The 15,352-nt window shown below is 36.2% G+C and overlaps 1 protein-coding gene across 6 annotated transcripts in view; it reads left to right on the top strand.

The window, feature by feature from the left end:
* RFX3 (regulatory factor X3) overlaps window positions 1–15,025 on the top strand; it is a 304,937-nt gene extending 289,912 nt beyond the window's left edge. For all 6 annotated transcript variants that reach the window (XM_043486872.1, XM_043486873.1, XM_043486871.1 and 3 more), the window contains 2 exons: window positions 3,901–3,943; window positions 8,120–15,025. In XM_043486872.1, the coding sequence (XP_043342807.1) occupies window positions 3,901–3,943; window positions 8,120–8,358 (282 nt within the window). In that variant the 3' untranslated portion in view covers window positions 8,359–15,025. The remainder of the gene's footprint in view (window positions 1–3,900; window positions 3,944–8,119) is intronic.
* The last annotated feature ends 327 nt before the right edge of the window (window positions 15,026–15,352 follow it).

Genomic DNA, 15,352 nt, shown 5'->3' with positions numbered 1-15,352 from the left:
CCTAAAAATAACAGATATGCTTTCTCTGCATCCCATTCAGTTTCTGCTTTAGAATGTCCCCTATTTATCTATCTGGCTGACAGTTTTAATTCCTGTGTACATCCAAGGCCATATGCTTTCTACCCCAGAGAACATGTTAAATCACTTAATTTATATTCTCTCCTCCTTGTATGAAACTTTCTGTCTCTCTGACCTTCTCCCCCTTTCCATCTCTCCCTCCTGATCCCTAATTCCCTCCCTTCCTAAACTGATGGTCAGAATATCTGGTCTCAGTATTGCATACTCAATGCTATATATAGGAAATATGGTGGTCTAATACTATATTAGACCACCATATTTCCTATACAATGCTAAACAGATTAATGTGTTTTCAGTAGCTGTAAGATTTAACTCTAAGCTCCTTACCTTGCCAAATTCATAAACTTTTTCTTTGTGAGGCAGTGATACTTAAGTAGGGTTGTGAGGAAAAGGCTCTCTGAGGAAGTGACAGAGAAGGTGATACTTGACATCCTCATATTTGAGAGGAAACCAACCACCTACTAAACCATGACAGTACTCTATAAATTGTTAAGATGTCAGCTCAGTGAATCGCAGTCCCTTCCAGTCCCCTGTGCAGCAAGGGAAATTAGAAAGCAGTAACAGTTTTCCTGATTTCTGAAGCCATAAGTTTACGCTGATCTCTGGACCTTCTTGCCAACCTCCATTTTTCCATCTGTATCGTGTCTCTCCTCCTCTTCTCTTTCTGGTTTGGGCTGGCCTCATTTAGGTCCTTGTGGTCTCACTCCCCTCTGGGATTCTGTCTTCCTTATGCCCACCCTCAGTCTTCCCTGCCTCCCTTCCCTTCCTGCTACTTTGACCCACTGCTCACTCCAATTCCCCCTGCAGTTGACTTCCCTTTCTAATAACCCTATACTTTTAAAACCGTCCTGCAGGTTTCCCAGGCTGCCTCCATTTTTGGCTAAACCACCTGTCCTTTCCAATATAAGCAACTTTTGATATTCACCTTTAGAAAGAAGAGTATTTCCAGACTAACCTGACTGGAACTGGCCAGTAGAGTGTATAGCACATAGTAAGCTCTCAGTAAATATTTTTTGAATCCTGAGTGAATGAACTGATTGTGCTAATCTTAATCTATCTATAAGATTAAAGTGACTTTTTTCCTTAATATGTGTATATTGTTTCCTCACCCATAAAATGCATATAAAAGCCTTTACCTTCCACTATATAGATATTAAAATCTCTTACTCACAAGATTTTTATTTTAAATCTACCCTGGGATTAACTTTGTCATTAATCCCAGAGACGCCTAGAGGCATTGGCAGTGTCTCAGAGATTATTATTATTATTGGCACATTGTCCCCCACAGTACGTGGTCACAAGCCTGCAGCATTGAGTGTGCAAATATTTATTTACTAATGATCATAACAATCACAGAGATTTCAGTTGTTTGGGTTTTTATTTTTATCATCCTGAGTAATCAGATGTGTGTGCGTGCATGCTAAGTCATCGCTTTAGTCGTGTCTGACTCTTTGTGACCCTATGGACTGTAGCCTGCCAAGCTCTTTTGTCCACGGGTTGGACATGTGGGTTGCCATGCTCTCCTCCAGAGGACCTTCCCAACCCAGGGATCGAACCCCACCCCGCCTCCCCATGCCTCTTATGTCTCCTGCATTGGCAGGTGGGCTCTATACCACTAGCGCCACCTGGGAACCTAAGTCTTCTGCACTGCAGACAGATTCTTCACTGTCTGAGCCACCAGGGAAGCCCAGTAATCAGATACGTTCATTCAAATTAAGCAGAAATTTTCAAGAAAAATATTTATATTGTCATATTTTCAGTTAGGTAGCAACTAAAAATCAGTGTTTATTTTGAAGAAAAATTTTCAAATGTGTCCAGAGTTTGGTTTTAGCCACTTTGCATGGTATTATTGATCACCAGTAGCAGGAATAATTTAGTTTCAAAAAACTTTTCAAGATTTAACAAAAACAAATGGTGTGTTCACTTTTTATAGGTATAGAAGTATGTTTAGATTCATCAGTGCCAACTTGTTTCCAGTATGGGGTCTTAAGTGTTAAGTACTCATGTACAAGAAATAAAACTCTAATTCTGTGTGTCAAATAGAAATAACGTATTGCCCTTTCAGCTTTGAGCATTCTCTATTTATAGTCCTAAAATATTTAAATAATACCAAAAACAGGTAAAGAAAATCCTGTTGTGATTTTTAGCACTTATATTCTCTAGTTCAAGAAATCCTATACAATTTAAACTGTGGTGTTTATTTAGACTAGCATAAGGTTCTGAGCCATATGAACAGGAACAACTTTAAAACAACAGTTCAGTATTTATGATTTTGTATTTGCTGCCCAAGGGATATAACTGTAAGGCGATAGGGCAGTCTTTCAAACAAACATGCTGAGAGTTATGCATCCAAGAGGGCTTGTCCCTTTCAAAGCCGTCACCTAGGGAGGCTACATGTTTGTTCCAGTAATACCCTCATGGCTTAAAATGTTGTGGAATGCCGTTTTTTAAAACTGCCTCTGAACCTGCTAAGAAATAATAAACAGCAAGATGACACATTATTTTGGATATCCTGAATTGTGGTAGAGATGCATTTGACTTTGATGAGTAATCAAAAATCATCTTAGATCAAACACAGTGAAGAAAATGCAGAGTATTTGGGGTGATTGTTTGATGTAAAGACAACAAGATGGCCTTTCTTGAATGATACATAAACTAACTCTTGACATTGATTATCAAAGAAGAATTCCGGAATCTTAAAACTTCGAATAAATGTAGAGGCTCCTAAGGTAGCTACTGTGAAGAACAATACATCTCTAGGTAAAAAATAATAATGTGTGTATGTTTGCAAAATAAGATTAGTTTTATTACTTTGTAGACATACTTTGTAGGTGAAAAAAATACTACTATCATGGAACTTTTTAGAAGCAAACTTCCAAATTTAAGTAGAATTTCTCTCTTACCCTTTCTAAGCTTTTTAAGAAATCTGAATTTCTAATAATAACTTATTCTGAATCTTCAGCATTCAAAAAAGTAATGTTTACCATTTGAAAAGCGGGTGCTATGAGATTTCACTTCACCTTTTTCTGATTAGCTTCGTTACCTCTGCTCTTCAATTTTTTATTCAGTGTATCCATCTTTGTTCACCCTGAGAATCTCAAAGTGAATTTTTTTCACTGTAAAAATATCATTAAGCTTTTGAACCAAGGCAGAAAATAAAGTCTATGCTGAATATTATTAATTGTTCCATATTGTTTTAAGCCCTTTTTTGTTGCATTAGTAACAATCAGATGCTTTTCTTTTTTAATTTGGGACCCTGTATCTTAGTAAATAAAAAGATCAAATTATAAGAAGTCCCAAAGGTTTTGTAAAAATTAATACTTTCAGTGTTGGGACTCCTATTGTTTTTCACTTCTACTAATAAAAACTCAAAACGCAGAGTTCAACAAGTGGCTGGACCACATTTCTGTAATGTAGACTCCTGGTGGACTCTTGGAGTTAACAGGGGTGGAGCTGATGCATCCTGCTTCATCAGAGCATTTCCAAATTTATTCTGCCACATCATCTTGATCCAGGTCAGCCAGGCCCCTATTTCTTCACTGCTGAGTTCAACTAATAAAAAGTAGAGTGGAGCATGAAAGGCAGAGAAAATTGTTATCCTTTTGTGACGAGGCTAAGACAGCTAAATTGTGACACAATTTAAACTGTTCAAATTCGACAGGTTTGATTGGAAAATTAGGTGACCCATGTAGTTAGAGATCAAAATGGTCACGAGTTTACAGTTTTAAAAAGTCATAGTGTGGTGTTTTTACTACAGTCTCTTAGAATATTATTTTATTCCACCTGGTGGTAACTGTTGCACAAATGACTATTGTTTTGCAGTTTGGTGATTTAAATGCTGTGTCTCCTGGAAATCTGGATAAAGGTAAGAACTGAAAATAATGTACATTTTTAAGGACTTTTTTTGAGTAAGAAGTTCTCAGAGGAAAATGTAGTATATGTACATATATAAAGTATATATACACATATATTTCCATTTTGTGGAAATGGCATTGAATCCTTGATGAATGTGACAGTTGTGTCTTTTGAAATGCTTCACTGTTTCTCCAGTTCTATGCTTTCTTTATGTTATGTATATTAAGTGCAAGAATTGAATTTAAATACAGTTTAAACTCTTCTTGACTTTTTGCCTGCAGTTGATTATAAGTAACAAGAAATTCTTTCTGGCCTTTACTGAAGTCCTGGAGAAAAGTGATAAAATTGGGTCAAATATTTTTATTCAAGGCCCACTAGGCAAGAAAAAGATTCCTCAGCCTACCCAAGTCACTAATTCATACTTTTCAGTAGAAAGGGAACTCAGAAATAGCAATGAAGTTTGCTATAAAAGCACAATCAGTATTGGGGGAGTAACATATATACTTCTTGAACTTTCATATTAGTGTTGCCATTCTAATATGACAACCCAATATATAATTCTGAAGAAACTCACAACCTATGATATCAGAGTAAAAGGAGCAGGGCTCAAAGGAAAATGAGGTTGGAATAGAACACACACACAAACACTCCTGAAAAAAAATTCTAACTCAGATTTTATCTTAATGTAAAATTTCTAATAAGTAAGCACTGCAGAAAGTGTACACCTTTGTTAAAACACACACACACAAAGTGAAGACATCTTGAGGTTTAAAGAATTGAGTTCTGGAGTCAAAGTGTACAAAGACTGGGAAGAACTATACCGTTAGACCTTCCAGGACAGAGCCAGTGGGGAAACTGAGGCACGAGGAAGGATGTAGGAAATCTCCACACAAGGTGCTGTGCTGTCCTCTGCGGCATTCTGTAACAGGGTCCTCAGTGTTCAGCTTCCGAACCTTCCTGGTGGTGGAAGACAGTCATGTGCCGGGAAAGTCCTATGTGAATCAATATCATTCCCACATTAAACTCCTGTCACTATTTATCAACCATGTACACCTCAATTCCCATGTTAATATTATGCATAATAGCTCAATAGTAGCAAAACAGGAAAAGTAGAAAATGATAGCCCCTATAAAATAGCTGCAAATATATATTATTTAGGATTAACTGAAGAAACATCAGAAAAGTAAATCAATGATGAGGCCAGTTTGTCATTTCAGAGCAGGAAAAGTAGCTGTTGAAACCCAAGTCCAACATAAGACAACCCTGACGATGCACTGATAAAGCCTCCTAATTCAGATTCAGGGATTTCATCCCGGGGTGCCTGGAGATGTCCTAGGAATGTTGCCTCCGGGCCAGACACTGACTGGCAGCCAGTCTTCTTTGTTGAGTGTTGAACCAAAGTCTTCAATAGTAGCACCTAGTTTTTGTTCTTTTGTTCCAAATTCCCATAACTTCAAGTAGGTTCCTAGGAAATATCTTGAATTTTATAGAAGTCTTTCTATAAAGACTTGAATTTTATCTTTGGTCTTTATAAAAGCTTAAAATGTCTGTGGGAACTAGAGAAAGGGCTTGCTTTTGTGCTCCTGTGTAGCCTGTCCGAAAGAGCCCTGTCGCTCATGAGTGGACCTGAAGCAGAGTGGCCTCGAACACTAGAGTTTGTTCTGCCCTTTGCCCCATTGCCTTTTTCAGGACATCCTACTCTCTCTCCACTTGCCTGCCTTCTTGAAATGATTTTTTTTTCTTTTACTTCTGCCTCTTTTATTATTTTGGCACTATTTTCTAGTCACAGAAAAGTTGGTGGAGATGGAGCCAAGAAGTAGTGTGACTTAACCTCTTCTTCCTGGGTGGCTCTGCTGGTCCCATTCACTCCCGACTGGATGCTTCTTGAGACATAACCACATTAGCATATTCAGAACCTAAGGCTTGAATGTGAAATCTTTTAAGAAGTTTTTGTGGGTTTTTTGACATAAAATGAGAATTTAATTTTTTCCAGATAATGGAAGTAATAGTAGCTCTGTAGAAAGATTTCAAATAATGCAGAGAATTAGAAAGTATAGAAAGTGAAAACTTTGTAGTCAAAAGCCTAAGAGACTTCTGAATTTAAACATTAAGAATTTAGTGAGAGGATCCTTCCAGACCTATTGTTGTTTGTTTATATATATATATACACACACATACATATATGTATATATGTATATGAAACCACCAAGGTATCATGAAAGTCAAAGTGTTAGTTGCTCAGTCGTGTCCAACTCTTTGGGACCCCATGGACTATAGCCCACCAGGTTCCTCTGTCCATGGGGTTCTCCAGGCAAGAACACTGGAGTGGGTAGCCATTCCCTTCTCCAGGGGATCTCCCCAACCCAGGGATCAAACCTGGGTCTCCTGCAATGCAGGCTAATTCTTTACCATCTGAGGCACCAGATCCTCTTATTGAAGCCAATGTCTGTGGAATGTAGTCCTCTCCTGCAGCCCTCCAGACCTTTGGATATGTTCTGACAAACTGCAATGTTATCATCAAGTCCATTTTCCAGAGGCAAAAGGTAACTGGATAAAGTAGGTGAGCCAGGATATCTTGCCTCTTCTAAGAGAACTTCTCTGTATATTGTTGAATGCAGTACAGATATTATTTCTAGTCGATATACCTGATATCAACCTTTTTAATCACCCAGCATTTCCAGAAATGCTCCTGGCAGTCACACACTGTTCAACCTGCACAACCACATATGGAGGCTCTGTTATTCCTCATCATTTCTCTCTGGAGCCATCTTTGCACCAGTTGGTAGGAAAAGGAGAAAAGTCAAGGAGCCCATTTATGTTGAGAGCTATATTAGCAGAACTTCTGCAGGTGTGCCCCCAAAGGGTAAAACTAGCCTCAACACCCCTTAGAAAGAGTCCAACTGACTTTTTCAGTTACTAGTTACACACTCATTGTATGTAACAAGCCATAGAATGTAATGGAGATCTGATTCTGTTAATACAAGTCACCATAAAAAGTAAAAATATCTAAGAGTAAATATAGATTTATTTATAAGTGAGGTTTTGGTGTAATTATATGTGGGTTTTTTGTGGGGGATGGGTAAACAATAAAACATATTGAAGATGAAGTAACAAAGAGTTTTTTTTTTTTTTTTTCTGGCTGCACTTCACAGCTTGTGGGATCTTAGTTCCCCAACCATGGATCAAACCCAGGTCCCAGCAGTGAAAGTGCAGAGTCTTAACCACTGTACCATCAGTGAATTTACAATAAAAAGATTTCTGAAGCAGAAATATATCCCTAGCTGTTTAAAAATTAGCGCTCATGAAGAGGCATTCTCTCCACTCCTCTGAGGAGAATCTTACACAGTAGTAAAGCTGTGTGTAACCATTTTCCCTCTCTGCTGTGCTTTTGAATTTTAATAGCACATGCTGGAAAAAATTAAATAGTATTCCATTATAACAATGTTTTAGTTAATATAGAATGTATTAAAATTTGGAGGTAATAGTGACTACTTAATACACCTAATTTCCAGAAATGAATACCAGCTATTAACAGAGACTATCAGTGTTGCTAGGAAGGAAATTCATTGTGCTTTTTTAATCTGATACTGCGCCTCAGTCTTCATAATTTTTTGTAAGGAAAGTTAAGGATCTAATTAATATTGTGATTGACAACATTCATGTGCACAGAAGGTGTGAACACAGCCCCTGCTTATATACACTGTAGTTATTTTGTGAATCACCTATCTGTATTAACATCAGCACAGATGAAATTTATATCTAGTGTAGGTCTTCAGAGGAAACTGTAATTTTTTCTTTCTTCCTTTTTTGTTAAGTTAGCATTTTTCAGCTCAGTACATTCCCTGCAAACCAGCATAGTGTACCAAACTGCCTACTTTAAAATGACACAAGTTATGCTACTATTTAATGTAAAACTTTAGAAAACTCCAAAGGTCTTCTTAGAAGAACTGTTAAAGGTACGAGCCACAAACAGGTCAAGAATAAAGTACCTTTGCTGTGTTTGAAAGAACAGGGCGCTGACACAGGTAGAATCCATTGAAAGGAAAACCCACAAGCTTTGTCCTCCAAGAAGGGCTAAGGAGTTGCTTTCCTAACATACTGTATTAAAGTGTTTCTAAAGCATGTGTGGATTGCTCTTTTCCAGTTTGTCTTCTAGTACTTGTCTTGGTATTATTTGTTTGTGCAGATGAAGGCAGTGAAGTGGAAAGTGAAATGGATGAGGAATTAGATGACTCTTCAGAACCTCAAGCCAAAAGAGAGAAAACGGAGCTGAACCAGGCGTTTCCGGTGGGTTGCATGCAGCCCGTTCTCGAGAGTGGCGTGCAGCCAAGCCTCCTGAATCCAATTCACAGCGAGCACATCGTCACGAGCACTCAGACTATCAGACAGTGCAGCGCTACAGGAAATACCTACACTGCAGTCTAAAGGATATTAAAGTGTATTTTTCCAGCTAACATTAACCCTGTTGATATTGGGCTTAAGTTGAAATTTTAACAAGCCTGAAGGTCGACTGTTGTCAAATACTATCTGTGCTGAACATTATCTTTTCGGAGTTGTGAAATGGAATGGGTGTATGTATTTTGCCAGGTCTTTTTTTTTAACATAAAATTACTTGCCTCTTAATAATGAGTTTTTTCCCCTTAGTTTTGGGTGTCAAGAAGGATTTTTACAACACTTAATGTCAGTGTTTTTGTTTTCTTATAATTAAAAAGTAATTTACATTTTTGTAGCTTAAAATATTTTATTGTTGATTGTTAGTCTTGGTGTATGATTTCATGTGTAAGTTTTTAATTAGATGCACTTCTGTGAAATATCAAAAGAAATTATTTTCTTTGATTTACACTGGAGGCATGCACATTTGGCAGCAGATGCATCAAATTTGCTTTTGAAAGGTGCTTTTCATTGGACAGAACCACAAGACACTATTTTGATAACATTTTGGAGTACGGAGAGAGAATACAAAGCATTTTTATTATAGTGCTAGAGGGTTGGGAAGGTCATCTATTTTTCTCTAAAGAAAAATTGAGCTGTGCATTTATCAGTTCAGAGTAAATGACAGAATTGCAAGAGATTATGCTAATAAGTACATAATTTGTGTACATAATTATTAAACCATGTTAATGCAAGCTTCCGTTAAACATTGAATTTTAACTGTTATTTGCATACCAATTCCTCTGTTTAAAGACTACTGATTCTGTATTTGGGACCACTGCACAGATGCATTCTGCTGTTGAGTGGGGCTGTTATAGTTAGATACTGAAGCTGAAAAAAATGACTTGACTTCTTTTTTTTTTTTTTTAAGTGTACACGCTACTTATGCTGAGCTGGACATACAGGAAACCATTCCATTTGGATGACTTTCTTTTATTCCAGGTCTTTTTCCTAATAGTAGTTCAATATGCTGCTATTGTAAAAGAAAATTTATAGAATGCAAGGAATGTAGCAACCTGCATATCGTTATTTCCTTCAAAAATATTTCCTGGTTTCTAAAGTACGTGGATTTAAATTTTAAACAGAACCTGAAGGCAGTGTAACTGGCACACCACACTGCTGCTTATCTCCAATTCTGTAGGATTTGGATAGGTGGCTGGGTGGACCAGTGCCATTGAAGAATGTACATCAGGGATCATCGTACCTCGGCTATTACATGGTGCCTTAAAACAGAACTGAAGCTAAGGTTTAGTAAGGCTTATTTTGTTCATGTGAATTCCTTTTCAATCCATTTGACAAGGTGTGCCTGTCGTTTTCAGATTGCCGAAGTGAGGACAGGTAACATGTTCTTCAAAGGAAATTTAGGGAAAGCTAAGCAAAACAGACAAAAATCACTTCCCCTCTTTGAGTGACCATGAATTTATTTTTGTTCCTTGAGCTGAAGATTACTTGATTACAAATCACATTGCTTAAAGATTAAGGATCAGATTGCTGTTGTGGAATAGCAGGCTAGTTTTAATTACCAACTTTGTTACATAAAATCATATATGTTTTAGACCATTCTTATCTAGTTATAATTTAAGAGAATTAACAAAATAAGCAGGTACTTATTGAAGTGCATCTTTTCAGTCTAAATGTTTCTCTGTGTGTCTCGGTGTCTGTGTGCCCATGTGCACAGGGGTGTCCGTGGGCGGGAGCCAGCTACAAAGTCAGAAGGTGAGATCCCAGAGAGGATACACCCATCCCTATTTTAATTTATGTGAAGAGCGAGGTTCTTTTAAGCACTCAAATTATTAACAAAAAGAACAGGCACATCCATTTATTTAAATAGTTCTAAAAAAGCTAATTAGCAAAAATAAATAGTATACAAATACACAGAGCCAAAAAAAAGGGAAAGCACAAAATGATTTACAGATTATTAATGAGGCCTATGTTAAACTCAAGAGGTTTATCTTCTCAGTTTTATTAGGGTGGGGGTGGGGGGTGGGAAGGAGAGGGTGAGCCAATCTAATCTGTTAAATTGAAAATACCAAATGGCTTATTGGGTAGCACTAGTACATTTCAGCTACTGCTACCTGATTGCCTTAGACTACTCAAATAACTAAGATCAATAAAGCTTCTTAAGTTTAAATGATTTAGATATAATTTTTTAATTGATTCAAATTTTGTATCATACAACTCACATATTTGAAAGTCTTCACTAGCATCCTAGCATCACCTTCTTTAAATATCATTTAAATGACCATTCCCCTTTTTCCTCCCCAAAAGGCAATGAATTTGCACTATCACACACACACAAAGGCAAACAAAACACCTTAAAGCTGCAAAGACGTGTATCTACTTCATTGTGCATTAGAAAAGGTTTACAGGTAAAATTAAAATCTAAAAAGGAAAAAATCATTCTTCATTATGACCCTCCTTTCTGAATTTTTTCACTTTCCCATTCATCACCCCCAGAACTATATTATATCTATATTGGACCAAATGTATTTACTGGTTTCATCTTGTTTATTGAATGATTTTAAATATTTATTATCATTGTTTAATGTTGGATATATATGTATCATGAGAGGAATCTGATAAATAATGGGCAAATTTAGACTGATGAAATTTAGGGATTGGGTACCCTCTAGGATTCAACATTTCTTCCAGTTGTTCATGGTTGGTTCTAAATTAGGACAGATTAGAGAAATCAAATATTATTACATTTCAATGAATATTACAGTATTCTAATGTCTTTTTATGAACACAGGGACATTGATTCTTTGTGACGAGGGTAGGCAGTTCTGACCAATAGATAAAATGACATCTGTGGTCTCTGCTATTTCCAGTTATCTGTAATCCACAGAAGGACACACAGAGCTTAAAACAATTTTGACTTTGAATTGTGAAATATATTAGAAAATAAAAGCATAATTTACACAGTTGAGCAAATTGGAGCAAATGTTGAATTTTTTTTTCATTTTTTTATTCACAAAAACGATTACCTTTTCTAAAATTATGACAGTAACACTCTCAGAGTAGATTTACTGATAAGTGAAAGTACACATTTTAAGGCCCTCTTAATATTTCTTGACATTGTAATTAAATACTAGTCATGAAAGTATCTATGTAGACCCAGTGCTAGACTTTTGGTGAGGAAAAATGTGAGGAGGACATGTTGGCTATTTTTAAGTTTCTAAAAAGATATTTGCATGTAATAGTATTGAGTATCATGGGTATAGTTTGACCTTCACATACACTTTGAGAATCATACCCAAAAGATTTGCATTCACAAAGCCAGTGAACAATGGGATGAAATGGCTGAAACGTCTCCTTGGAACACAGGACCCAATTTAAAATTTTTTCTCTGGATATCAAATGGCTGGTCACTTTTTCAGGATTCTCATCCAAACTACGTTTGGACTGACTCTATAAGTCTTACTGCCTTTTCAGAAATCTGCTTTCCTTTTTGTGCGTTTTCTTGTACTGTATAGCACGGTTCATGCACCTCTCTTTAGATGGTGTACTTTAAAAACAAAAGTAAATTTTAGAAAATGATTTTTAACACTGCATACCTAAAATTAGTAGTGTGCATCATTGACTGCCTTTGATTTGTAGTAGACATGTAAAAATGAACATGTTCTTGTAGAATGCTGTCAAAGTCATTCAGGACTGAATATGGTTTCATTACCATAATCATGAACCTTTTTACGTGAACGCACTCTCTAGAAGTGCAAATCACGATGCATTTTCAAATTGAAAAATTCTTCAGATGTATTTGAAATGTCTAAAATAATGCTGTGCTTGAAACATTAGTGTAAAAAAAGTGTAGGTCACTGTGATGTTGGTCCTCCTTGTGTGGACACAAGTAGAAAGTAAAAAACTTTGGCAAGTCACCTTTGTGTACAATTTGAGGCAGTGGTTATATTACAATAAATTGACCTTTGTTATAACCTCCCCTCCTCCAAATTCCTGGTGAGAAAAATAATAGTCATCAAAAAATTAAAGTTACAATTTATGATTTGTATGAATCACAGCAGAACATGGGGGAGAGGGGTTGACATGCAGTGCTACTGAAAATTAGGCTTGTCACTAGATCAGATCAACCTCCATGTGTGTGCTTAGAACAAATCAATTAATGGAATCCTAGTATTTCTGCAAGTTTGGTGATTTTTAAAAACTGGAATAGAAGCATTAATTCAGTGCTTAGTTCTAGTATTAGAAAACCCCTTTAATGTAATGCCTTGTATTAACCCTTTGAGCATTGTAAGATATACAATGGGGGACAAAAGCCTTTCAGATCATTTATTTAGACTTAGACCGGTAAAATATACTCTATATCCAAATGTCTAATTATGCTGTTTTTTTAAAGGGGGGGTAGGAAGATAAAGTGTTTCCATGCTGAACACTTGCATTTTATATACAACTCTTAATTTTCTTCAAGAGGGCTTGATATATTTATTCCCAAATATTCACTGCCATCTAAGGAAGTGTACTGTTTACAGAAAAAAAAAAAAATCAACTTTTCTAGCATCACATCATGACTCTAGAAAAGGAGGACAAATACATGGGCCTGTAGACCTATGTCATTACTGATCTCTGCACATTGAAAGTACCTAGATTGCCTTTAAAAGGTATGATAAAGAAAGGGTTACATTTTTTTTCCCCAAACAGAACAAAAGATCTCGTTTATTTAGCTTTAGAAAGTACAGTTGTAAGAGAAGCCTTAGAAACGAGTGGATAAAGAAAAGCTGAACTATGGGGGCAGGTAAGCTATTTGGAGTTAGATCTCTCATAAAATATTGTTTGGGAATTTCATGTAGGGCATAATTTTATCTATGCTCCAAAACTTTAATACTTTGTCAAAAGAATTATATATAGATAGAATGGCACTTGATTTTAAGCTCATCTGTCAGGAGATGCTATGACTACTGCTTCTGGTATCTGTAAATGCCAGTGTGCTCACACAGTTGCTGACTTTGCTCCGGGGCCTCTCTGCGCGCACTGGGCCCCTCTGTCCCTGCCCAAGGGGACTTGAGAGCCGTCTCATCTGCAGGTGTGCTTGCGCTGCGCTAGCCAGGCGCTCGTAAAGAGTGTAACCTATTCTGATGTCTGGTGAAAGGACATCCATAGCATAGTGCAAGTTTGCCGTAAACGTTGCTTTTTTTAGGCAGTTTAGGAAGTCAAACCATGCAAATGACTCATGTGTTAACATGCAATACTCAAAGGGTTTTAATTTAACTCTCTTCCTTTGAATTCTTCATGATGATTTACTGTAAATGCTTCTAAGTTTGCATGCCTTGATCATTGCTGCTAGTGATTTTATGTGCCAGTAGACCTGAGTTTAGTTTACCAATTTTACTTAAATAGTAAAAGCCACTTACAAAGTGACTGCCTAGGATTTCTTTTTTTTTTTCTTTTGGTTTGAAGTAATTGGTAATATGTCCTATTTTCAAAGATGTATTTTGTCTCGTATTTGGTTCTGATATTTGATCCTTTCCCCTCCCCGCCACTTCTTTCCTTTGTTTTTTTTAAATGAATTATGATGTTGGGATTGGAAGCCCTGAGTAATGAAATCTTTGGTAAGGATTGTTTTTATGTAGCTCAGTAATGAGGACAAGTCTTTATTAGAGGGATTATGATTCTGGGGAGGAAAAGAAAAAGTGAAAACTCCCATTGACTGTTGATAACCAAGTAAATTTTTCCTTCAATGAATTAATACTTTTGAACAAATAATTGCCTTGTTTTAACCTGTTAAACACAATTTTAAATGACCCAGTAACGGAGGTATTGAATTTTATTCATTTAAAAAGCATCTTTTGTACCAAAGCAAATTTTTTCTCATCTCCATCATCAATTGGGACCTATGGTGGTGACCAATGCGTTGGTTACAGAAACTATAAGTGAGTGCCTTGAGAAAACTTGGAAATTTGTGCCTGGGGTGGTAAACTTTTAATTAGGTTAATTGTAGTGCTTACCAATCAGTAATTCTACTATCACTCAGGGCTTTCGTACCTTCTAGGTAAAACTTATTTCATTGTGTTTTTTTAAAATATTGTATTTTTTTTTAAGTGCCATCATTTAAATTTCACTTAGTAAGTGGCAGATTACATTATTCAGTCCCACAAGCACAGAAACATAGTAACACTAGGAGATATTTGAACATTTATTTTACAATCGACTGAATATATTATGTAAATGAGGTAAGCAACTTTTGTAGAGATTGTATGTGTGAGATAATGTAATGTTCTTTTCCAGTTTTGGACTACAGTTGAATAAACTTTTTAATTATTTAAAAACATCTTTACCGAATAACATGTGATGGTTTTTTGTATAATGTATTTGATTTTGTAAATACGTATTTCCTGATGTGATTTTTGTGAGAAATGCTAAATCTTTTAGTATATCATGTCCTCTCAAAATTGGCAGGAGCTAAATAATAGTTTGTGGGCGATTTGTATTGTGTACTGTACAATAACTGGGGAACTTTTATAATTATAAAAATATATATTAACTTTTAGTGTGTTGTTTAAAACAAATGACTGGAACATACTAAAGATATTAGTAGGATTTTTCTGAATATTTCAGACTTGAACTCAGGCTAGCTTCCTTGTGTTTTTCAAAACAAAATGGTGTCTTGTCTTTTAAAATCAATAAATTTGTTTCCTTGTTACAAATACATTTGAAATGGCTTGATTCCCTCCCCCCACACGCACCTCCTATCATTGCCAGGAAGCATATATTACACTGCCTCATCTAGGGTGTCTATCATTCACTAGCTTAGAAACAAAATTAAGTTGTTTTCCTTTTTTGTGTCAAATGGAATTGGCAATATTTACACATGAACAGCACAAAAAGAGAAAACAAAATTATAAGCCCAGCAGGGTACAAATCTTACCCTCAAAGAAAATTAGTGATTGAGTGCTGTTTAATTTCAAAAGCTGTCAACATTCCCATTGTAAATCCAGATTTTTGGATGTTCATAATGTGTTTGTTTGGTGTCACT

This window comes from Cervus canadensis, chromosome 14, assembly GCF_019320065.1.
Source record: "Cervus canadensis isolate Bull #8, Minnesota chromosome 14, ASM1932006v1, whole genome shotgun sequence".
Lineage (NCBI taxonomy): Eukaryota > Metazoa > Chordata > Mammalia > Artiodactyla > Cervidae > Cervus > Cervus canadensis.
This window is presented reverse-complemented; position numbering and strand designations above follow the sequence as displayed.